We start from the raw sequence: 26,431 nt of genomic DNA on the forward strand, positions 1-26,431 counted from the left end.
AAAGAGAAGAGGTGAAGGGAAAGGGAATTGGGGGGAAGAACACTCAGAGGGGAATATAGTCAGGCAATATTTGGAATGTAAATAAATAAAACTATTAAATAATAAATAATTCATTGAAAAGTGGAAAATACTATTATAAAATAAAATAAATAAATTTTAACAACAGATAATCTTTTTTCAAAAGAGGAAAAAGGAGCATTGTGAGAAAAGAAAAACCTCTAAAGATGCTGTTGAGTCTGATTTCTGCTGGCCATCTATGGATAGGCTTGCGTCTATGCTTTACTTTAGCTTGATTCCTCAGTGAGATTCCCTCAAAGGAAATTAAGGTTTCATTTGAAAGTGACTATCAATTGGACTTTGCTTCTCAGTTGGGAATGGGGCATGTGTCCACAACTCTTAGCTCCAGGTCACCATGTGGTACAGACATATACAGGCCCTCTGCATGGTGCTTCAGTTTCAGTGTGTTCATATGTCCACCCATCATATTAATTTAGAAGGCCTTGTTTTCTTGGTGTTCTCCATCACCCATGGCCCTAATAGTCTTTCTATCTCCCTTCCACAGGGTTTCCTGTACCCTAAAGGGAAGGATTTGATGGAGATATTGACTTTAGGCATGACTGTTATAATGTCTCAGGTAATTCCTAAACCTTTATCTGAAGAGTTGGAGCTAGGAAGAACACAAAAGACAAAACATGCCACATTTGCCTTTCTTGATCTATGTTGTCTCACTCAACACAATCTATTAAAGTACCTATCATTTATCCGCAAATTTCATGATTCCAATTTTCCTCATCATTGAATAGTATTCCATAGTATATATGTATAATTTTTATTAGCCATAAGACAGTTTTAGGAGATTCATGTTATATTTCCTTTCCTACCTGATATGAATATAGGAGAAATGAACATATATAAACAAGTATCTGAGAAAAAACATGTTGGGTCATTTGGTCCATAATCCAAGAATTGGTTGACAGAGACACATGGTGCATTTACTTTTACCCAATTGAGAATTCTCCACACTGTTTTTCAGAGTAGCTCTACAATTTTGATATCCTTCCAGAAGGTGTCTCTGAGCCCTCTCATTTTCTCTCTGCTTGTCTTCTCTTTAAACATTTATCTTCATGTCAATTTCTCACAAGAAATCCACCATGGGCTTTCTGACACATTTTGTTTTAATTTTTTTGTATTCTGGATATTAGTTCAAAGCTAGTATGTTTCCCTGCAGGGACTATAGTAGCTTTTTTCTGTCTGCTAGACAGCAACAATGAGTACCTGGATCGTGGGACTGCACACTTCCTTTCTTAGCTAGAGACTACTGATAGGTTTCAAGATAGGAAGAACACTGACATTTCCTGTTGATACCCTGTGAGGCCATTAAGGCCCAAGAGTTATTTACAAAGTCAAAACAACACATATAGCCCTGATGATACTAATAGGACCACTAATAAAGCTAAATATAACTGATACTGTGAAAGGAACCTGTTGTATGTAGGGGATTTGACAAGCTTGAGATGAAGAATGTTGAAATGGGACAGGAGAATTAACAGAATACTTTTCTATGTGTGATATTGTCAACAAACAAAATTTTAATATAAAAGCACATTACTGAAAAAAAGCACATTACTGGAGCTATCCCTGAGAAACCACACATTCTTCCCGTGCATTTGTCTTCTGTTGCCTGCTAGTGAGAATGAGAAGTTAGTCCACACTATAATCCAATTACAGATTGATGATATGCTTCTCTGTTGACCTTTTCAAACCAAATGGATGGTTCACTGACTTCTGTTTCTTAAGAAGCCAGCTGCTGTATTTCTGGACTTAATACTCAAAATCAATATGAACAGGAGAAGGCACCTGTATGTATTCATAGTTCCCAAACACCTGTGTTGATTTAATGCCTCCACCATTTTGGCAATATTCACACATCGTGCACAAAAACAGACATTTTAAGATTTCAAGCTGTAATTTTATTTTATATTTTCAGAAAGAATAAAGTGACATACTACATGATTGCACCATTTCATTATTTTCTATATTCCTCAGTTCAAATTATGAGTGATTTATCTTTACTGTGTTCATTTTATTAATACCTTTAAGGTATTTATACATTCTGATACATGTGCTCTTTTAAAAATATACTTAAATAACTTATCAAATATATATGTTTTTGTTAAATCTGTTTTCACCCTGTCTCCAAGTTCCAAATATCTAAATTTGTGTAATATTTACCCTGTCTCTCTGCCTCTGCCTCTCTGTCTATTTTATTGGATAATTCAGACGTTGATTAATTGTTGTCCAAAATGAGTTTTCTTCTCTCTTATATCCAAGATATTAAAGCTTCGAGTGTTCAGTTATCCTAAATCTTATCCAGCTTTGCCTCTCAAATATATTGCCCTCTGATTTTCCAGGATACGGATCTATACATTGTGTAAATGAGGGAGAAGTTTCTGGTTATAGATGCCCATGTGTTTTCCTAAAGAATAAATACATTGTAGGAAGAAGTCAATTTTAAATTCAACTATTTATCAAAATCATTCTGCATAGAACATCTAACATCCATAAGCTTCTTGACATTTTAACAAACCATTTTAATTTTATTATTCCAAAATTAATAATAACATTTGGATACTGTTATTCTAAAATAGATAACTTAGCTATAATACAAGCTATAATTTATTTTAATTTATACAGCATCAGGATGAATCAACCATGATGATTCTTAAACCAATACTCTTTCGTTTGTGTTGACTGAAAAATCATCTGAAAAGTCTCAACCTCCAGCAGTACATTTGACTTTGGATTTCTATACCATCCAATTATATTATCATCATCCATACAAATTATGTCAAATCATAATTTATGTATTTTTTGTTTTCTGCTTGCATCAGATTCCTTCTTTTTTTACAATTGGAAAATATGCTTCCATGTATCCTTGCTGGTGTCAAAGCATATACATTTTGTATTGGATAATGCCTTACTATTTATAGAGTCCTAAATATCAAAAGGTTAATTAAGTTTACCTTTCCTCTTCACCATTATTTTTATATTGTATTCAGAGTCAACCAAGAGTATTGACTATAAATTCAGTGTTCACTGTGATTAAACACTCAGGGAATTGAACCAAAAGCCCTTTATCTATGCTGTTATTGCATCATCAGACTCCTTTCTCACTTTTTGAACTTATACAAAGAGTAGGCTAAAAGATGCAAGCTCCAGGCAACACATCATTTTTTTAATCTTTATTAACGTAAGTATTTCTTATTTACATTTTGATTGTTATTCCCCTTCCCGGTTTCCGGGCCAACATCCCCCTAACCCCTCCCCCTCCTTTCTATATGGGCTTCCCCTCCCCATCCTCTCCCTATTACCACCCTCCCCCCAACAATCACGTTCATTAGGTGTTCAGTCTTGGCAGGACCAAGGGCTTCCTCTTCCACTGGTGCTCTTACTGGGATAGTCATTGCTACCTATGAGGTCACAGTCCAGGGTCAGTCCATGTATAGTCTTTAGGCAGTGGCTTAGTCCCTGGAAGCTCTGGTTGCTTGGCATTGTTGTACATATGGGGTCTCGAGCCCCTTCAAGCTCTTCCAGTTCTTTCTCTGATTCCTTCAACAGGGGTCCCGTTCTCAGTTCAGTGGTTTGTTGCTGGCATTCGCCTATGTATTTGCTGTATTCTGGGTGTGTCTCTCAGGAGATATCTACATCCAGTTCCTGTCAGCCTGCACTTCTTTGCTTCATCCATCTTATCTAGTTTGGTGGCTGTATATGTATGAACCACATGTGGGGCAGGCTCTGAATGGGGCAACACATCATTTATCTGCAAATTTCACAATTCCTTTTTTCCTCATTTTTGAATCGTATTCCATAGTATATATGTACAATTTTTTATTAGCCATAAGACAGTTTTAGGAGATTTATGTTATTTTTCTTTCCTAGCTGATATGCATGTAGGAGCAATGAACATATATGAACAAGTATCATTATATTAGGATAAGATGGAGAATGTATCTTAAAATGCATGTACTATATTGAATAGATAGGGAGAGAGTGGGGAGGCTTGTCTTGTCTCTGAATTTAGTGGGATAGTTTCTAGTTTCTCTCCATTTAATTTGCCGTTGTCTACTAGTTTGTTATTTATTGCTTTTATTATGTTTAAGTGTCTTGACTTTCTTATCTCTCCAATCTAGCAAGAAGGTGTGTTGTATTTTGTCAAAGGCATTTTCAACAGTTAATGAGATGATCATCTTATGTTTTTCTTGTTTGTTTACATAGTTTACGACATTGATGAATTTTTGTATCTTCAGCCCTCCTTGTACATCAGACATAGAAATAAACCCACATATCTATGGACAGTCGATCTTTTTCAAAGAAGCCAAAATCATCCTATGGGAAAAAAAAAAGAAAATGTCTTCAATAAATGATGCTGCTTTGATTGGCAGTCTGTATGTAGAAGAATGAAAATATATCCATATATCACTTTGCACAAAGCTCAAGTCCAAGTGGATCAAGGAACACAACATAAAATCAGATACACAAAATCTATTAGAAGGTAAAGTGGGAAAGACTCGAACTCATTGACTGAAGGAAAGGTGGTACAGTGACTGGCCCAAATGCAGCTCTACCTCATGGCAAGATAACAAGCCTGACACTATTATTGATACTGTAATGTGCTTACAGACAGGATGCTAGTATGGCTTTCCTCTGAGAAGCCCTATTAGCAGATGACTGAGACAGAGGCAGATACTTACACCCATCTATTGGTCTGAAGTTGAGGACCCCTGTGCTTGAATTATGGGAAGAATTAAGAAGCTGAAGGAGAGGGCAACACCTTAGGAAGATCAGCTGCCTCAACTATTCTGGACCCCTGGGAGCTCCCAGAGAATGAGCATACAAGGGCTAGTCCAAGAACCCCTGGCACCTAGATTGCAGGAGACTGCCTGTTCTGGTCCCAGGGGGAGAAATGTGCCTATCCTCAAGAGACTGGAGGCCCCAGGGTAGGGGAATACCCGCTGGGATGTGATGTGTGATCATACTCTCCAAAGCAAGGGAGAAAAGAAATGGGATAAGGAACTCTTGCAGGAGAACTGGAAGGGGAGAAACAGATTGATGTAAATAAAATAATTTTTAAAAATTAAAATAAGTTGCTTGTCAATTTTCTGGGTTTTTCTTTTCTCATGGTCCTTGTTTTGAGTATTTATGATTTTTCTTTCTTTTACTATTTTTTTAGTAGTGTATATTTTTAATTTACATTTCAAATGGTATTCTCTTTCCCGGTTTCCTGGCCATAAGCCCCCTATGAGAATCCCCCTCACTTCTTCTATAAGGGTGTTCCCCATCCCTGAACAACCCCCTTCCTTCCTCCTTCCTGACAATCCTCTACACTGTGGATCCAGCCTTGGTAGGACCAAGAGCTTCTCCTCCTATTGGTGCCCAACAAAGCCATCCTGTGCTACATATGTAGCTGGAGGCATGGGTCTGTCCATGTGTACACTTTGGATGGTAATTTAGTCCCTGAGAGCCTTGGTTGGTATTGTTGTTCTTATGGGGATGCAAACACTTGAAGTTCCTTCAGTCATTTGTCTAAGTCCTCCATGGGGACCCCATTCTCACATCAATGGTTGGCTGTGAGCATTCGCCTCTGTATTTGTTATGCTTTGGCACAGCCACTCAGGAGACAGCTATAAAAGGCCCCTGTCATTATGCATTTCTTGGCTTCATCAGTATTATCAAGTTTTGGAGGCTGTACATATATGGGCTGTATATCCATGCGAGGCAGGCTCTGAATGACCATTCATTCAGTCTCTACTCCAATCTTTGTCTCCATATTCCTTCCTATTAATATTTTTGTTCCTCTTTTAAGAAGGAGTGAAGCATCCACACTTTGGTCATCCTCCTCTTTGAAGTTCCGCGGAGTGTATCTTGGGTAATCCAAGCTTTTGGTCTAATATCCATTTCTCATGGGGTTTTTCTGTGATTGGGTTACCTCACTCAAGATGACATTTACTAGTTGTATCCATTTGCCTATGATTTCATTACATCATTGATTTTGATAGCTGAGTAGTACTCCATTGTGTAGATGTACCACAATTTCTGCATCCATTCCTCTGTTGAAGGGCATCTGGTTTCTTTGCAGCTTTTGGCTATTATAAATAAGGCTGCTATGAACATAGTGCAGCATGTGTCTTTGTTGTATGTTGGAGCATATTTTGGGTATATGCATGCCCAAGGGAGGTATAGCTGGGTCCTGAGGTAGTACAATATCGAATTTTCTGAGGAACCTCCAGACTGATTTCCATAGTGATTGTACCAGTTTGCAAAAACACCAACAATTGAGGAGTGTTCTTCTTTTGTCAAATCCTTGCTAGTATCTGTTGTCACCTGAGTTTTTGATCTTAGTCATTCAGACTGGTGTGAGTTGGAATCTCAGGGTTATTTTGATTTGCATTTCCTTGATGACTAAGGATGTTGAACATTTCTTTAGTTACTTCTCAAACATTAGATAGTCCTCAGGGGAGAATTCCTTGTTTGGCTGTGTACCCCTTTTTTAATAGGGTTATTTGGCTCTCTGGAGTACAACTTCTTGAGTTCCTTGTATATATTGGATATTAGTTCTCTATCGGATGTAGGATTGGTAAAGATATTTTTGTATCTGTTGGTTGCCATTTTGGCATAATGAGATTGTACTTTGACTCAAAGAAGCCTTCCAGTTTTATGAGGTCCCATTTGTCAATTCTTGATCTTAGAGCAAGCCATTGGTGTTTTGTTCAGGAAATTTTTCCTAGTGTCCATGTGTTCAAGGATCTTCCCTACTTTTTTTTTAAATTAACTTGAGTATTTCTTATATACATTTCTTTTTTTTTCCCTTTCCCGGTTTCCGGGAAAACATCTCCCTCCCCCCTCCCCTTCCTTATGGGTGTTCCCCTCCCAACCCTCCCCCATTGCCGCCCTCCCCCCATAGTCTAGTTCACTGGGGGTTCAGTCTTAGCAGGACCCAGGGCCTTCCCCTTCCACTGGTGCTCTTACTAGGATATTCATTGCTACCTATGGGGTCAGAGTCCAGGGTCAGTCCATGTATAGTCTTTAGGTAGTGGCTTAGTCCCTGGAAGCTCTGGTTGCTTGACATTGTTGTACTTTTGGGGTCCCGAGCCCCTTCAAGCTCTTCCAGTTCTTTCTCTGATTCCTTCAACGGGGGACCTATTCTCAGTTCAGTGGTTTGCTGCTGGCATTCGCCTCTGTATTTGCTGTATTCTGGCTGTGTCTCTCAGGAGCAATCTACATCCAGCTCCTGTCGGTCTGCACTTCTTTGCTTCATCCATCTTGTCTATTTGGGTGGCAGTATATGTATGGGCCACATGTGGGGCAGGCTCTGAATGGGTGTTCCTTCAGTCTCTGTTTTAATCTTTGCCTCTCCCTTCCCTGCCAAGGGTATTCTTTTTCCTCATTTAAAGAAGGAGTGAAGCATTCACATTTTGATCATCCGTCTTGAGTTTAGTTTGTTCTAGGGATCTAGGGTAATTCAAGCATTTGGGCTAATAGCCACTTATCAATGAGTGCATACCATGTATGTCTTTCTGTGATTGGGTTAGCTCACTCAGGATGATATTTTCCAGTTCCAACCATTTGCCTACGAATTTCATAAAGTCATTGTTTTTGATAGATGAGTAATATTCCATTGTGTCGATGTACCAATTTTCTGTATCCATTCCTCTGTTGAAGGGCATCTGGGTTCTTTCCAGCTTCTGGCTATTATAAATAAGGCTGCGATGAACATAGTGGAGCACGTGTCTCTTTTATATGTTGAGGCATCTTTTGGGTATATGCCCAAGAGAGGTATAGCTGGATCCTCAGGCAGTTCAATGTCCAATTTTCTAAGGAACCTCCAGACTGATTACCAGAATGGTTGTACCAGTCTGCAATCCCACCAACAATGGAGGAGTGTTCCTCTTTCTCCACATCCTCGCCAGCATCTGCTGTCACCTGAGTTTTTGATCTTAGCCATTCTCACTGGTGTGAGGTGAAATCTCAGGGTTGTTTTGATTTGCATTTCCCTTATGACTAAAGATGTTGAACATTTCTTTAGGTGTTTCTCAGCCATTCGGCATTCCTCAGCTGTGAATTCTTTGTTAGCTCTGAACCCCATTTTTTAATAGGGTTATTTGTTTCCCTGCGGTCTAACTTCTTGAGTTCTTTGTATATTTTGGATATAAGGCCTCTATCTGTTGTAGGATTGGTAAAGATCTTTTCCCAATCTGTTGGTTGCCGTTTTGTCCTAACCACAGTGTCCTTTGCCTTACAGAAGCTTTGCAGTTTTATGAGATCCCATTTGTCGATTCTTGATCTTAGAGCATAAGCGATTGGTGTTTTGTTCAGGAAATTTTTTCCAGTGCCCATGTGTTCCAGATGCTTCCCTAGTTTTTCTTCTATTAGTTTGAGTGTGTCTGGTTTGATGTGGAGGTCCTTGATCCACTTGGACTTAAGCTTTGTACAGGGTGATAAGCATGGATCGATCTGCATTCTTCTACATGTTGCTCTCCAGTTGAACCAGCACCATTTGCTGAAAATGCTATCTTTTTTCCATTGGATGGTTTTGGCTCCTTTGTCAAAAATCAAGTGACCATAGGTGTGTGGGTTCATTTCTGGGTCTTCAATTCTATTCCATTGGTCTATCTGTCTGTCTCTGTACCAATACCATGCAGTTTTTATCACTATTGCTCTGTAATACTGCTTGAGTTCAGGGATAGTGATTCCCCCTGAAGTCCTTTTATTGTTGAGGATAGCTTTAGCTATCCTGGGTTTTTTGTGATTCCAGATGAATTTGCAAATTGTTCTGTCTAACTCTTTGAAGAATTGGATTGGTATTTTGATGGGGAGTGCATTGAATCTGTAGATTGCTTTTGGTAAAATGGCCATTTTTACTATATTAATCCTGCCAATCCATGAGCATGGGAGATCTTTCCATCTTCTGAGGTCTTCTTCAATTTCTTTCCTCAGTGTCATGATGTTCTTATTGTACAGATCTTTTACTTGCTTGGTTAAAGTCACACCGAGGTACTTTATATTATTTGGGTCTATTATGAAGGGTGTCGTTTCCCTAATTTCTGTCTCAGCTTGTTTCTCTTTTGTGTAGAGGAAGCCTACTGATTTATTTGAGTTAATTTTTTACCCAGCCACTTTGCTGAAGTTGTTTATCAGCTTTAGTAGTTCTCTGGTGGAACTTTTGGGATCACTTAAATATACTATCATATCATCTGCAAATAGTGATATTTTGACTTCTTCTTTTCCAATCTGTATCCCTTTGATCTCCTTTTGTTGTCTGATTGCTCTGCCTAGAACTTCAAGAACTATATTGAATAAGTAGGGAGAGTGTGGGCAGCCTTGTCTAGTCCCTGATTTTAGTGGGATTGCTTCAAGTTTCTCTCCATTTAGTTTAATGTTAGCAACTGGTTTGCTGTATATGGCTTTTTTTTACTTTTTATTAACTTGAGTATTTCTTATATACATTTCGAGTGTTATTCCCTTTCCCGGTTTCCGGGCAAACATCCCCCTCCCCCCTCCCCTTCCTTATGGGTGTTCCCCTCCCAACCCTCCCCCCATTGCCGCCCTTCCCCCATAGACTAGTTCACTGGGGGTTCAGTCTTAGCAGGACCCAGGGCTTCCCCTTCCACTGGTGCTCTTACTAGGATATTCATTGCTACCTATGGGGTCAGAGTCCAGGGTCAGTCCGTGTATAGTCTTTAGGTAGTGGCTTAGTCCCTGGAAGCTCTGGTTGCTTGGCACTGTTGTATTTTGGGGTCTCGAGCCCCTTCAAGCTCTTCCAGTTCTTTCTCTGGTATATGGCTTTTACTATGTTTAGGTATGGGCCTTGAATTCCTATTCTTTCCAGGACTTTTATCATGAAGGGGTGTTGAATTTTGTCAAATGCTTTCTCAGCATCTAATGAAATGATCATGTGGTTCTGTTCTTTCACTTTGTTATATAATGGATCACGTTGATGGTTTTCCGTATATTAAACCATCCCTGCATGCCTGGGATGAAGCCTACTTGATCATGGTGGATGATTGTTTTGATGTGCTCTTGGATTCGGTTTGCCAGAATTTTATTGAGTATTTTTGCGTCGATAGTCATAAGGGAAATTGGTCTGAAGTTCTCTTTCTTTGTTGGGTCTTTGTGTGTTTTATGTATAAGAGTAATTGTGGCTTCATAGAAGGAATTCGGTAGTGATCCATCTGTTTCAATTTTGTGGAATAGTTTGGATAATATTGGTATGAGGTCTTCTATGAAGGTCTGATAGAATTCTGCACTAAACCCGTCTGGACCTGGGCTCTTTTTGGTTGGGAGACGTTTAATGACTGCTTCTATTTCCTTAGGAGTTATGGGGTTGTTTAACTGGTTTATCTGTTCCCGATTTAACTTCGGTACCTGGTATCTGTCTAGGAAATTGGCCATTTCCTGTAGATTTCCAAGTTTTGTTGAATATAGGTTTTTATAGTAAGATCTGATGATTTTTTGAATTTCCTCTGAATCTGTAGTTATGTCTCCCTTTTCATTTCTGACTTTGTTAATTTGGACACACTCTCTGTGTCCTCTCGTTAGTCTGCCTAAGGGTTTATCTATCTTGTTGATTTTCTCAAAAAACCAACTTCTGGTTCTGTTGATTCTTTCTATGGTCATTTTTGTTTCTACTCGGTTGATTTCAGCTCTGAGTTTATTTCCTGCCTTCTACTCCTCCTGGGTGTATTTGCTTCTTTTTGTTCTAGAGATTTTAGGTGTCCTGTCAAGCTGCTGACATATGCTCTTTCCTGTTTCTTTCTGCAGGCACTCAGCGCTATGAATTTTCCTCTTTGCACAGCTTTCATTGTGTCCCATAAGTTTGTTTATGCTGTACCTTCAGTTTCATTAAATTCTAAAAAGTCTTTAATTTCTTGTTTTATTTCTTCCTTGAACAGGTTATCATTGAGTAGAGCATTGTTCAATTTCCACGTATATGTGGGCATTCTTCCCTTATTGTTATTGAAGACCAGTTTTAGGCCATGGTGGTCCAATAGCAAGCATGGGATTATTTCTATCTTTCTGTACCTGTTGAGGCCCGTTTTTTGACCAATTATATGGTCAATTTTGGAGAAAGTACCATGAGGAGCTGAGAAGAAGGTATATCCTTTTGCTTTAGGATAGAATGTTCTATAAATATCTGTTAAGTCCATTTGGCTCATGACACCTCTTAGTCTGTCTACGTCTCTGTTTAATTTCTGTTTCCATGATCTGTCCATTAATGAGAGTGGGGTGTTGAAATCTCCTACTATTATTGTGTGATGGTGTGAAGTGCAATGTGTGTTTTGAGCTTTAGTAAGGTTTCTTTTACGTATGTAGGTGCCCTTATATTTGGGGCATAGATATTTAGGATTGAGAGTTCATCTTGGTGGATATTTCCTTTGATGAATATGAAGTGTCCTTCCTTATCTTTTTAATGACTTTTAATTGAAAATTGATTTTATCTGATATTAGAATGGCTACTCCAGCTTTCTTCTTCTGACCATTTGCTTGGAAAGTTTTCCAGCCTGTCACTCTGAGGTAGTGTCTGTCTTTGTCTCTGAGGTGTGTTTCCTGTGGGCAGCAGAATTTAGGTTCTGCATAGCATATACAGTTTGTTAATCTATGTCTTTTTATTGGGGAGTTGAGGCCATTGATGTTGAGAGATATTAAGGAATAGTGATTATTGCTTCCTGTTATATTCATATTTGGATGTGAGGTTATGTTTTTGTGCTTTTCTTCTCTTTGTTTTGTTGCCAAGACGATTAGTTTCTTGCTTCTTCTAGGGTATAGCTTGCCTCCTTATGTTGGGCTTTACCATTTATTATCCTTTGTAGTGCTGGATTTGTAGAAAGATATTGTGTAAATTTGGTTTTGTCATGGAATATCTTGGATTCTCCATCAATGTTAATTGAGAGTTTTGCAGGATACAGTAACCTGGGCTGGCATTTGTGTTCTCTTAGGGTCGGTATGACATCTGTCCAGGATCTTCTGGCCTTCATAGTTTCTGGCGAAAAGTCTGGTGTGATGGTCTGCCCTTATATGTTACTTGACCTTTTTCCCTTACTGCTTTTAATATTCTTTCTTTATTTTGTGCATTTGGTGTTTTGACTATTATGTGACGGGAGGTGTTTCTTTTCTGGTCCAATCTATTTGGAGTTCTGTAGGCTTCATGTATGCCTATGGGTATCTCTTTTTTTAGGTTAGGGAAGTTTTCTTCTATGATTTTGTTGAAGATATTTACTGGTCCTTTGAGCTGGGAGTCTTCACTCTCTTCTATACCTATTATCCTTAGGTTTGATCTTCTCATTGAGTCCTGGATTTCCTGTATGTTTTGCACCAGTAGCTTTTTCCCCTTTACATTATCTTTGACAGTTGAGTCAATGATTTCTATGGAATCTTCTGCTCCTGAGATTCTCTCTTCCATCTCTTGTATTCTGTTGGTGAAGCTTGTATCTACAGCTCCTTGTCTCTTCTTTTGGTTTTCTACGTCCAGGGTTGTTTCCATGTGTTCTTTCTGGATTGCTTCTATTTCCATTTTTAATTCCTTCAACTGTTTGATTGTGTTTTCCTGGAATTCTTTCAGGGATTTTTGTGTCTCCTCTCTATGGGCTTCTACTTGTTTGTTTATGTTTTCCTGGAATTCTTTCAGGGATTTTTGTGTCTCCTCTCTATGGGCTTCTACTTGTTTGTTTATGTTTCCTGGAATTCTTTCAGGTATTTTTGCGATTCCTCTCTGTAGGCTTCTACTTGTTCTCTAAGGGAGTTCTTCACGTCTTTCTTGAAGTCCTCCAGCATCATGATCAAATATGATTTTGAAACTAGATGTTGCTTTTCTGGTGTGTTTGGATATTCCATATTTGTTTTGATGGGAGAATTGGGCTCCGATGGTGCCATATAGTCTTGGTTTCTGTTGCTTGGGTTCCTGCGCTTGCCTCTCGCCATCAGATTATCTCTAGTGTTACTTTGTTCTGCTATTTCTGACAGTGGCTAGACTGCCCTATAAGCCTGTGTGTCAGGAGTGCTGTAGACCTGTTTTCCTGTTTTCTTTCAGCCTGTTATGGGGACAGAGTGTTCTGCTTTCGGGCGTGTAGTTTTTCTTCTCTACAGGTCTTCAGCTATTCCTGCAGGCCTGTGTCTTGAGTTCACAAGGCAGGTCTCTTGCAGCAGAAAAGTTGGTCTTACCTGTGGTCCCGAGGCTCAAGTTCGCTCGGGTGTTGCTGCCCATGAGCTCTCTGCGGCGGCAGCAACCAGGAAGATGTGCGCCGCTGTTTCTGGGAGCTTCAGTGCACCAGGGTTCCAGATGGCGTTTGGTGTTTTCCTCTGGCGTCTGAGACGTGTGTGCAGAGTGCAGTCTCTTCTGGTTTCCCAGGCGTGTCTGCCTCTCTGAAGGTTTAGCTCTCCCTACCACGGGATTTGGGTGCAGAGAACTGTTTATCCGGTCTGTTTCCTTCAGGATCTGGCGGTGTCTCAGACGCAGCGGTCCTGCGGCTCCTGGGCCCTCCCCCACGGGAACCCAGAGGCCTTATACAGTTTCTTCTTGGGCCAGGGATGTGGGCAGGGGTGGACAGTGTTGGTGGTCTCTTCTGCTCTGCAGCCTCAGGAGTGCCCACCTGACCAGGCGGTGGGGTCTCTCTCCCACGGGGTCTGGGAGCAGAGAGCTGCTGTGGGCCGGGATCCGCGGGTGTGGGACTCCCGGTAAACACAAGAGGTGCCCGGTCCTAGAGGAATTCTGCCTCTGTGTGTCCGGAGTTCACCAGGCAGGTCTCTTGCAGCAGAAAAGTTGGTCTTACCTGTGGTCCCGAGGCTCAAGTTCGCTCGGGTGGTGCTGCCCACGAGCTCTCTGCAGCGGCAGCAACCAGGAAGATGTGCGCCGCTGTTTCTGGGAGCTTCAGTGCACCAGGGTTCCAGATGGCGTTGGGTGTTTTCCTCTGGCGTCCGAGATGTGTGTGTAGAGTGCAGTCTCTTCTGGTTTCCTAGGCGTGTCTGCCTCTCTGAAGGTTTAGCTCACCCTCCCACGGGATTTGGGTGCAGAGAACTGTTTATCCGGTCTGTTTCCTTCAGGTTCCGGCAGTGTCTCAGACGCAGTGGTCCTGATTTTTTTAAAAAAGGAATTAGCTTCATGGGCACCCTGAATCTGACCATATTCACTGGAGCTCACCCTGGCAGAGTTAACAGAGACCAGCTGCCAAGACCCAGAGACACAGTAGAGTAAAGATGCAAGGAACACACTTGACCAAGCAATGATCCAAAGACTGACACCATAGTAGCTGCCTAGAATGAGAAGAAACCAGTCAAGCTGTCTAGAAGATGTTTAGACCAATTGAGGCAAGTAGAAAGGACACCCTCCAATGTTTTGAGTGACCTGTGTTTATAGGCATATAAGCCTATAAGTCACGGCTTATAGGTCATGCAGTATGTTCCAGGCTACCTGTTTTTGTGAGCTGTCTCACATGCTGAGGTAGGCCTTGGAGATGTCTGAGTCATTTCTGTTACTGGAAGTAATCCCTCACCCATATTCCTGTAAATAACCCCAATAGAACTCATTGGTTCAACATCTGGATTTCAGTAGTATCCATTCTTTGGTCTGTCATAGGTTCCCTTTCTGGGGTGAGTAGACAAAAGGGTTTTGTCTCTCTTGCTGCCCCCCTTTTTGTTTGTATGTGTGTATATATACATTTATATGCATATATATGTATAAATACACATTGACATATATAGACTACATATGTATATATATATGTAAATGTGTGCGTATGTATGTATATAATATATGTATATGTATATGCTTATGTATATGTATATATAAATATGTCAAACAGCATGATTGGAGCCCAAACAGGGGCCAAACAGAACCAAAGGTGAATTGGTAAAGAGGGAGTACATGGACCTCAATATCCATGCAAGGATAATATCTGAGGCTGGGAGGCCTGTGGGGAAAGCATCAGTCCAGGAAATTCTGTTACCATTGGCCATTCTTGTGGAGTGTATATAGGGTGATTGTGTGCTCTGACAGCAGTTACATGATCTTTTCTGTGGCAAGCGAGACATGAAACTAAGACCGAGTCATCGGGTTTAGGAGTGTCCTTGGAACAAATCCAAGGACAGCATTCTTCTACATGTGGAATGGGGTGGCTTGTCAGACGGAAGAGTGGAGTCTGCCATGTAATTACAGAGAATTGCTGGAAACAGTTAAAGGCTTAGAAGGAATTTTGCAATCTTTGAAGTTAGTGCACAAAAGTGCAGATTGATATAATCAGCAGCAGAGGTTCCCTGACCACCGATGTGTATAGTTAGAAATTCATCTGAGGCTGGGATGGCAGCCATACAGGAACTTGTTTTTATACAGGGCCAATTACAACAAGAAAGAGAGATGCAGATAACATCCCTAGTCTTAGCTGCCAATTTAGCAACTAAAGTGAATGAGAGAGAGAGAGAGAGAGAGAGAGAGAGAGAGAGAGAGAGCACTGAAGATACCCCTTGAGTCCAAAGTTTAGTAGAAAAAGAGGTAGAAAATGTAATTCAAATTGAAGATGGGGGGCATTGACCGTCGCCCAATGCAAGAAACTAGTGTGGTCCATTCATCACAAGAACAGCTGGAATGAAGGAAGATACTTTCAAACAAGTAATGAAAGAACCTGTTTCAGCCTGAGTTGCAAGGCTGGGAGACATGGGAGTGGATGGGATCTGTGTTGCTGTGGTAGATCCAGGAATACTGAGTAATATAACTACCAATCTTTCTGTAATGCAAAGGATGCTTAACCTGGGACCTTGTGAGAGAAATAAGTCCTTGATATACTGACTTATCAAAACCATTAGGAATACTTGGTGATGTCTGTCTGAAATGGCAATAAACAACAGGGACTTGAAGGACCACAGACAAGCGGCAGAAGCTACTGAGGGAACTAGGAATAAAAGGAGCTGTGTTTGAGTCTCTGTTCACTGGATCAGATAGAGCTATGTTCATAGAGGTGCCAAAGAAAAAGTTGCCTCAGCAGGGCCTTCAAAGCCACCATGGAGATTTGGTCTGTTTTCCTGAGCCCTTTGGAGGCACAAGATCTTTAATTAGTAGGAAAGGCTTTGTTGATCTAACTCACTTAATCCAGCCTGTAAGGAGAGTCTGTAAGTTAGAGAGCAACCCAGAGATGAGAAAAAAGGCAAGTGGAGAAAAGAGTTCTATCTGGTTTACTCAAAGACAAATGAGGCTGCATTTGAGTGGAAGTGGAGTTCCTAAGAAAAATGTTGATCTAAAACAAAAAACAAACAAACAAACAAACAAAACAAAACAAATTTTGTGCTAAGGATCTTCTGGAAGTCTTAAAGCTTGAAGACCACTTCACAGAAGACTTCCAGGATAGAACATTACAGGTGATAAAGAACAAGCCAGTCCTATGCCATATTTACACACACACACCCAGGCACACACACACACACACACACACACACAGGCACACACACACACAGGCACACACAGTCACACACACAGTCACACATATACACGCATGCATGCATGCACGCACACACATGCAAACATACATGCATACACACCACAGACAAAGGAAGGGAATTTTCCCTGACTTGAAGTTATGCTAAGGGTGGAGATAGTTTACCCAGTCAGGAACTCTCCGTCAGCCAGGTATTGTCAAAGAGGAGGCAACAGTTATACATGTCCCCACTGCTAACACCAAGTGGCAGATGCAGCCGAGCAGAGCAAGACCATGGTCCCCTTTGGCACTGGGTGGTAGGACTGAGTGGATTTAAGTCAGGCCCGCTGAGATTATCAGGTGTGGAGAAATGTAGGGATGCTCTAAGGAAGAACTCTAAGACATGGATATGTATTGACTCAGAGAGAATGACCAAGGATTACAGGGAGCAATGAAGTTAGCTCCTCGTATCCATGCTTTGTATCCACCATGGTGGACCAAATAAGCAACTGATAATATATGTATGGAACCTTTCCATGCTGTATAAGGCCTTGTTTATGCTTGAATCTAGTATGCTCTAAATTGTGAAGTTCTGGGATCACTTGACCTCTGCTGAGAGCAGAAGACAATAGACTGTCATGCCTGTTTTTGCCAAGGTTAATTTTAGTTGCACTATACCTTACAGGATGGTGGTTTGGGATGTTGCCTTTCCCGCCCATCCTCAAGTAAAGCTTTTCTCATACAAATGCTATAATTCCAATGTCTGAGTGTTGTACAGATTTGGAAAACCATTGCAGAGACATGTCTGTGCAATGTAACTTCCATCAACCTACTGCCTTACCAAGGTTGGGGTAATTGGAATCCAAAAGGACACATACTGAGTCTACAAGGTTACTAAGTGAAAACCATGGTGCCAGGGGTGGCATTTTGCTAGTATTGCTACTTTGGTCTGTTGTGGGTTCCCTATCTGGGGTGAGCAGACAAATGGTTTTCATCTCCCCAGGAGAAGTTTTCCCACACAAGGACATCAGAACTATACATTATCTTACCACTTGGTCCACGGTCCCCACCAAATAAGGAGTTCTAAAAGGGTATATTCCAAGGTTACCAAGCTAGGTGTTACTTGCTCAAATCAGTGTGCATGCTGCCTCAGGACATAACACCTCGGAGGACAGTGGGAGACACTGTGTCCCCACTTCTCTCTGTACCAACCACCATACCTTCATCATACCTCTAGAATCTGGAGGGCTAAATGGTGCTGCTCCTGCTGGAACAGGACCTGAGCACATACCAGGTTCACGTCTGCATTGTTCAGAAGATCCCAGCAAAGCTTGCTGTTCAGAATGGCTTCCACCAAATGTAGCACCTGAACAGGGTTGTCTTGGAAGTCCCAACACAGCTTGCCTGCCAGGGTCAACAAGTCTGGTCGGGGAGAGCTGGTGTCCCCATGCTCCCTCAGCAGCCTCAGGAAGTCCTGCATCCTGTCAACTGAGAACATTCAGAGTAACACTGATATCAACTAGTTTCTATCCACCACTCTTCAGACCCATTACACGAGACAGATGATATTGAGCCTCAGGTTATACCATGTCCAAGGTGGCATAACTCACTTGGGAAAAGCTCGGGTGCTTTCTCACATCCTCCTTCTAGCTCCCCAAAATAACCCTGCTCTTGATGAAAGCAACTGTGCAGAGACCACTGAGCAGGGCACTCTGCAACCACCCAATCTCAACTTTCTGAGCCTCAATCCTTCTTCCTATGCTCCATGGTTTCACAGAAGCTAGGATTGGGTTTCCATTTGCTCTTTGCTGTATCCTCTGTGGGTTTCCCAGAAGCCTTGGCATCTGCTGCATGGGTGACATGACGGTCATCCAATTACAGACAATCGCTCTTTTCAGAGCATGGAACACTGATTTCCAGATCGAAATGCTGGGTCCTGGAGCATCTTACAACAGGAGGGAGCTGCTAGAACACAAATCTCAGCAATTTCTCAGCAAATTTTGAAGCTTGAAGAGACCCCCCCCCCGCACCGAGGACATCGGTGCAACATGTCGAGAGATTTTCAGGCATAAAACCTCAGCGCAGAGATCCTGTTTGTACGGAATATCCTCCAAAAGTGAGGCTGAGGACAGTCTGCTTGCAGGGTGCCCAGCCTGCTATGCCTGCTAGCAAGAGCCTCCCCCAGTCTACTTCCTTCACACATTGGGGTGTACATCAGGTGACTCATGAAATCTCAACAGAAAAGGGTTCATGGTTCTCACAAACCTGGAGCAGTTCTATCTTGGGATTCCGTTTTCATTCAGTATTTTGTGCAGCTCCCTCCTGGATGAGGTACAGGTTCTGTGTGTTGTGAGACCTTTATCTGAGAAGAAAGGGGCTTTCAATGAAACCCCACCCACAATGGGACCAGAAAGCCAGCCCACAGTGCCTGGTACCTTTTCAAAATGGTCTTACGGAAGGAGATGCTCGTAGATGCTAGACTCCAAACACCGGATGTGGAGTTGGGAAGGCACAATAGTCTGCACTAGAGCCCATCTGGCTTCTGGACACCACCACCCATTGGCCTACCTGAAGCACCTCCCTGCAACATCGTCCCACCCTATACTCTTCCCACACCTCCCTCTGAAATCCCCCATCACAGCTTTTGTAGCTTCCAGGGCTAGTTCTCCATGGGTTGCAAGCTACAGCTACAAAGTATCCAAATTTCAGTCTCTGCTCCACCCGGCCAGAGGCCACTTTAAAAATTGCATATGCCTACAAGAAGCAAAGATGCCTGCTATTTAGCACACTGGGGGAAAGTTGGTCCAGGGCACATCATGGGTCTTCCTTGTTGGATCACTCTGGTCCACTGTGCTCCTTGATTTGTCCTTGGCCATATGGGATTAGAGGCACTCCTGATATAAGCCCTAAAGGATAGCCAAGTTGTGGAGCTTTGCAGGCCTTTAGCAGAGAGCATTGTATAGTTTCTAAATACTCAGAGATTGTGTGTGTGTGTGTGTGTGCGTGTGCGCGCGCGCATAGGTATATGATACATGTCTGTATTCATATGCAAATGTATGTGTAGTATCTACAGGCGAGTGTGGTGTGTTCAAGATGTGTTTACCTATCTGTGCATGTACATATTAGCAAAGTGTTCTGTTTATTTCTATGTCCTGGTATTCTTTCATATGTATTCATGGCTTTTGTATCATATAATCATTGTATAGTTCACTGTTTAAAATAAAACCTTTTATCAAGTTGGTGTGTTCAAAACCAAACTAGTTTGTGGTGCTAGCCCTTTCCAGTTGTATGATGGTTTGTTCACAATTTTATTGTGATTTGAGATGAAGCAAAGATAACAAAACTACACACAGCAAGCAATACCTGGATATTGAAAAGTTGATGAAAATTTGACTCCTAAAGGCAAAAGCTTTTCTGTTGCAGCATTTCCTCCACAACATCCCATTGTTTGTTGGTTATTCATCAGAGAAGACTGCAGGGACATGAGTTCAAGCCAATAGAATGTCTTCTTTAGTCAGTTGGCAAGTAAACTGTGTGTTCAGGATCCCAGTTCAACAATGAACCTTTCTGGGGGGAGGGAGTGAGCTTTTAACATATCAACCATGTCCTGGGTTGACATACTTTCATTAACAAGAACTGTTAGCCAGAAAAAGAACTACAGCAGCAAAACTGCAAGCTTAGTACATTTAGAGAATTTCCTAGATCTATATGGATTTTGATGGATTGGGTCTTTGTTTTAGTATTGGCAAGTGGAACCATCTACATGATAGTTATTGCAGCTTGAGTTGAACTTGAAAGGCACCATCTGGGAGTCTGGTGTGCTATGGTCTCAGGGCCTATTGAGTCTTGGGACTTGTTATACCACTTTAGTGGCTATTCCTGGTTCTCAACTTGACTATATCTGGAATGAACTACAATCCAGAATTGGAGGGTTCACCTTTGATCCTGATCTTAAGGCTGGGAGATACAAGTTTCTGACTTGGATCTCAGTGTGAAGATCTTGAGGCAAAGTGGCTATGAATCCCAGGAGCTTAAGGCAAGGGGATCTCTGAAGTCAAGGCTACCTGGGACAAAGCAAGTCCCAGATCCAGGCATGGTGGTACACGCCTTTGATCTGGGACACACCTTCTGCTGGAGACTTACATAAGGACATTGGAAGAAGGAAGAGTCTCTCTTTTTCGCCTGCCTGCATGTCTGCCTGCCTTGTAGGACTGAGCCACTGCTAGACCCTTGGACTTCTATTCACAGCTGCTGCTGATCATTGTTGGGGAGTTGGACTACAGACTGTAAGTTATCAACCAATTCTCTTACTATATAGAGACTACCCATATGTTCTGTGACTCAAGAGAACCCTGACTAAGACAAGTATACACCACCTCCATTCCCATACTCCAATGAAAGCTTACATCAGGCAAAGGTACAACTCCAGAGCAACAAGGGGCAATCATTATTAAAATACCAGATGGTAAATCATTGGTATGTTGAGAGACAATTTTTCAGATAACTGGAAGAGTGTGTGAAAAATCAGAATAAAGTGGGCATGAGGACATAGTTCTGCTGGGAAAGTGTGTGTACCTCAAGATCAAGGACAGAACATGACTTTAATGCTCAGCAACCAAGTAACAAGTTCCTCTTGGTGGCGCAAGTTTGTAAGCCTGTCCCTAGTGAGACAAAGGAAAGTAGATGCCTGGAATTGTCTGGCTGGAGACCCTAAATAAAGTAGGTCTCAGTGAAAGAACTTGTCTCTAAAAGACAAGGTGGATGACACTTGAGAAGCAGTGGCACCTAAGTTTGACCTCTAGCTTTCACACATACATATGCATGTATCATTCATACACAAACTTTCCCACATATCAGCACACACATACATACACTACACAAAATCAATACAAAACCACAATAAAATAGATGTTATGTGTGACATCCTCAGTGGTGAATCTATATCAGGAGCACTATGAATCTGAGGCCAGCCTGGGCTTTATACCAAGAGCCTATATTGCCAACAAGAAAGTAGTCACAGTGCCAGCTCTCCCCAAAATATGTAAAGCCAAGAGACCATAAAGATATTGTTTCTATCTGAGGCTGCCTACGTTTAGTTGTGCTGGTGTTTACAATAAGAGTGTCCCTTATAGTCTTCCTTCAAGTATTTTTCTGTAGGCCTGGATTTATGGATAGAAACTGTTTTAATTTGGTTTGTTTAATATCATGGTTTCTCCATCTGTGTTAACTGAGAGTTTTGCTGGCTATAGTAGTCTAGGTTGGCAAATGAGGTTTCTTAGAGGCTATAAGGCATCTGTCCAGGCCCTTCTAGTTCTTAGAATCTCTGTTGAGGAATCAGTTGTGCTGCTGGTAGGTCATTGCTTGTATGTTAGTTTGCAACTTATAATATTCACAATATTCTTTCTTTTTTCTATAAATTTAGTGTTTGGATTATTATGTGGCCATAGGATTTTGTTTTCTAGTCCAATCTAACTGGTCTTCTGTTGGGAAATATTTTTCTTGTATGTTATTATTGAAAATATTTCTGGGATGTAGCTGAGACTCTTTGCCTTCTTCTATTCCTATTGATCTTAGGTTAGGTCTTTTCATGGTATCCCAGATTTCCTGGATGTCTTATGAAAGGAAATGTTTAGATTTAATATTTCTTTGACTCATGTATTAGGTTCTTCTCTCATATCTTCTACACAGGAGATTCTCTCTACAGTCTCTTGTATTCTGTTAGTGATGCTTGTGTCTGTTGTTCCTATTCTCTTTTCTGGGTTTACAACTCCAGGAATCCATCAGTTTCTGTTTTGTTTATTGCTTCTATTTCCATTATCAGGTCTTGATCCATTTTGTTCTTTTCCTTCACTCATTTAATTGTATTTTCTTGTATATTTTTAAGGAATTTATTAATTTCCTCCTCAAAGACCTCTGCATGCTTTTCTTTGAGCAGAGGTTCTCTCTGACTCTGTTGCCTTCCACTAGAACCCCTTCCCTGAACTGTACTGTCTGGTGTGGTCCTAGTGGGAGAGACTATAGTTTGTCCTCTTTTAAATGGGTGTCCCATGGTGAGGCAGTATGCAATGGGGACTTCTCTTTTTCAGGGAATAGTGAGGTTCAGTGGGAAAGGTTTTGGAGCTGTGAGCCTGGTAGGAGACAGGAATGGAGCAGTCGGGATACAAAGTGAATAGATAGATAGATAGATAGATAGATAGATAGATAGATAGACAGACAGACAGACATATACATAGAGAGATAGACAGACAGATGGATAAGATAGATAAAACTGAAAAATAAAATAGAAATGTCAATTTCCCATAGGTTCATAAATTTAAATACTTGGTCACCAGTATGATTAATTTTGGTTCCTACTTTTTTTGTTTCTGACTCAAACATATTTCAGAACCTCACAGAGCAAGTTATGACTCCTGACTGTTTCACATGGTTTGTCCCAAATGGTCCATGAAAATCCACTTACTGGTAGGAAGCAATGCTGATAGTCAACAAAGGTTTTTCACATAGGTTGTTATTCTTCATATAAGTGGGAGGATGCCCAGTTGAGACAAGACAGCCTTTTTCAGGAAACAGGATTGAACACATAGCACCTTTTCAGAACAGGCAGTTATTGGTCAAAATTTCACCAACAGCCTTCCTATTAGCTATAAAGCATATGTTGCTAATGGGGATAATCTACACCATTATAATGAGATAAGATGGTATCTTATGGAAGTGATGGACCTAAGATATTTTAAGTGGTAATGATGGATGACTTAAGGGATGCACTGTCCCTGTGTGAAACTCTAAGTAATTGTACTACTGAATATAGAATTATTCCCCAAGACTGGAGTGGATTGGTAACAGCTATTCAAGGGGATAACCCTCAATTACCATGGTTGTCATGGTTAATAGAAGAAGTCACAAGAGAGCAAGAGAAATTAATACAGTGTATGACCATTTATAGTAAAGACCCTTAGGCTGATAGAATACGTTCAATTTGAATACATAATCATAGAACAGCTGCTTCTGAATGATGACAGACTGATGAGGACTGGACAGAGGGGAAGACTTTGTATAGGATTTTTCAAGCATGTACAAGTAAGCATAGTGGTAAAATATCCTGCATAAGAATCCTTGTTTGGCCATTAATGTTGAGTCAGTGGGGGCAGGGACTTTCAAGTCTAGGAGCTATTGGTCATGCCAGGGTCAGCGCCTTTTTGAGAAAAAAATTTGTAATGTTTTACTTATTCACTTACACCCTGCTCACTGCCCCCTCCTGGACACCCCATCCCACAATCCTTCCCTCATCCCATCTCCACTTCTCCTTTAAGCAGGTGGGAGTCCCCTGAATTTACCCCCAACTCAGCACATCAAGTCTCTGCAAGGCTTTGCACATCCTCTCGTACTGAGGCTAGACAAGGCAGTCCAGCTAGAACATATCTCACACACAGGTCTCAGCTTTTGGGATATACCCCACCCCTTTCAGTTGTTTGGAACTCACATTAAGACCAAGCCACACATCTGCTACATATGTACAGGAAGGCCTAGGTTCATCCAGTCTAATTTCTTTGCTTGGTAGTTCAGTCTCTAGACTTATGAGTCATGCCAATGTCCGGGTATTCTTTCATGGCCCGTTTACTGTACAGATTCAGCATTTCAAGTTTTGCATTGATGTCTTTGATCCATTTACAGTAAGAAATTTCTCCACCATCTCCCTGTTGCCAGGATCTCTAGTTACTAGGCCTGTGTTATCCATTACTGTGTGTCACTGTTCTCTCACAGAAAACAAAAGAAAACAGAGTGCTTATGTAAAGATAGAAACAATCTTTTTAAGGGAGCAAGTGCCTATGTCTATTTCTCCCATAAATAATATAAACAGAAATAAAATTTATTAGAGGAACATTTTCACTTGAATCATCTGAGGCTAAATTACCAAACATAAGCTCTTACATACCTACAAACTAATTGTATTAATTGCTTGTTATTGCAGCTGGTGAATGCTCCAAAATACAGGATGAAATACAGGGACAAAGAGTACAACAGGAACTGAAGAAACTCAGTCACTATTGCTGATGCCAAGAAGTGCCTGCTTACAGGAGCCACATATGGGTGTCTCCAAACAGGCTGTGCCAGATCCCTACTGATACAGATGAGGATGGTTGTAGCTAACCATTGGACTGAACAAGGGGACCCCAATGGAAGAGTTAGAGAAAAGACTGGAGGGGCTGAAGGGGTTTGCAACAACATAGGAAGAACAACAATATCAACCAACCAGACCCCACCAGAGCTCCCAGGGACTAAACCACCAACCAGTGATTATTCATGCAGGGAGCCATGACTCTAGCCACATATGTAGCAGAGGATGGCATTGTCCAGCATCAATAGGAGGAAAAGCCCTTGGTTTTGTGAAGGCTTGTTTCCCCAGTGTATGGGAATGCTAGGGCACTGAGGTTGGAGTGGGTGTGTGGGAGTAGGGGATCCTCATAGAAGCAGGGGCAGGGGGAAGTTGTATAGGAGAGGGGGAAAGGGGATAATATTTGAAATGTACATCCATAAAATATCCAAGAAAAAGAAATTTAAAAAAATGTGATGCAGCTGCTTGCTGCTTTTGAATTACTTATATGTATATAAGTGGCCCATCACAATGCTTCTGAAAGTAAATCGAAGAGCCTCAATTGTTCACTAAGTTTAACATGGGTAGAATAATTTCTTTGGTTCCTCATTGGTGCCCTAACTGGATTAAATAGTTTTTCCTTCACAACTTTCTAGAAAAAGTCACATACCACTTTCTAAAGTTCACAAAAATACCAGATCATACTTTTTAGAAGAATGTTTATTGACTTCTCAATTTAGAAATTCATTATAGTATTTAGTGTATAGTGTATTATTGTCAAATACTAGCTCTAACAGTATGTTCAGCAATCCAAGGAGGGGATGTGTGGTTGTCAGTGATACAAAGCAGGCACACAACCACACACACATACACACACGGTGAAGCAAGCTCCAATAAGCAAGATCCAATGACATCACACATACACACCCATACCCCCATGTATACATACATATACATATCTCATATATACATATAATATATATTACATATATACATAAATTGAAATACAGATTCACATAGTGGGTAGATGGAGCAATGATCCAAATTCTTTACATATATACAAATATATGCACACACACGGATTTTGTAGATGGAACAAATTTCCAACAACTTTATTTTTTCTGTTAGACTTTTTATACAAAGGCTCTATGTAAGAAAAAGATTACCTCATGGCCACAAATTACATATTCTCTAAAAACAATCACCATAAGAACATATTCAAGAATAGCTTAAAATTATTACAGAAAAGGAAATTATAATAAGATTATTGATTGTGTATTCTGATTTTGAAACTCATGCCTTACTAAACATTTCCCATTTATCTTTCTCTCCACAAGTTCTTTACCCCACAAGTTCATAACCCCAAAGCAGTAATCCTTTTGTCATTAACAAAATTTAAGCTAAGCAGTCTATAGTAGCATGTTTTCTCCTATGCTGAGCTGATGACAATTTATATTTACAAAGAAACAGACCCTCATGTACCTTAGATCTTGTTTTTGACATTTTGCTCAACTAAAGTGGTTAATCATCTATTCTCTATTGTATGCTCATAATAGAATGATTTATTCTTTTTCATAATCTTGCCTTTTCATGGTGCACACTGAAACATATGGCCACATCCACAGATCACAAGATCCAGGAACTCAGACCAAACCTAGAATGAAGGTTTTCTTTGATCATTAACTTGTTCCAAGCCTATTTTTCTCTTCTAAGTACAATTATGTGCTTGTAATTGCATGAAAGTGCACTGTATTCCTTTTCTACCCCATGAAGCCCTCACTATTCTACAAGGGAGGGCACATTCTTCTCTTAATTTTAACTTTGTTTTATCTTTCTAGCAAAACAACTTAAACCATCTCTTTAAACTTTCTATCAATTACTCCAA

General features: G+C 40.8%; 1 protein-coding gene across 1 annotated transcript in view; it reads right to left on the bottom strand.

Annotated features, from left to right (window-relative positions):
* Anhx (anomalous homeobox) overlaps window positions 1-18,816 on the bottom strand; it is a 59,792-nt gene extending 40,976 nt beyond the window's left edge. Inside the window, 2 exon segments of the mRNA XM_087601103.1 lie at window positions 17,686-17,942; window positions 18,720-18,816. Coding sequence (XP_087457229.1) covers window positions 17,686-17,942; window positions 18,720-18,753 — 291 coding nt within the window. The 5' untranslated portion in view covers window positions 18,754-18,816.
* Window positions 18,817-26,431: the final 7,615 nt, after the last annotated feature.

This window comes from Rattus norvegicus, chromosome X, assembly GCF_021556685.1.
Source record: "Rattus norvegicus strain SHRSP/BbbUtx chromosome X, alternate assembly SHRSP_T2T, whole genome shotgun sequence".
Classification (NCBI taxonomy): Eukaryota; Metazoa; Chordata; class Mammalia; order Rodentia; family Muridae; genus Rattus; species Rattus norvegicus.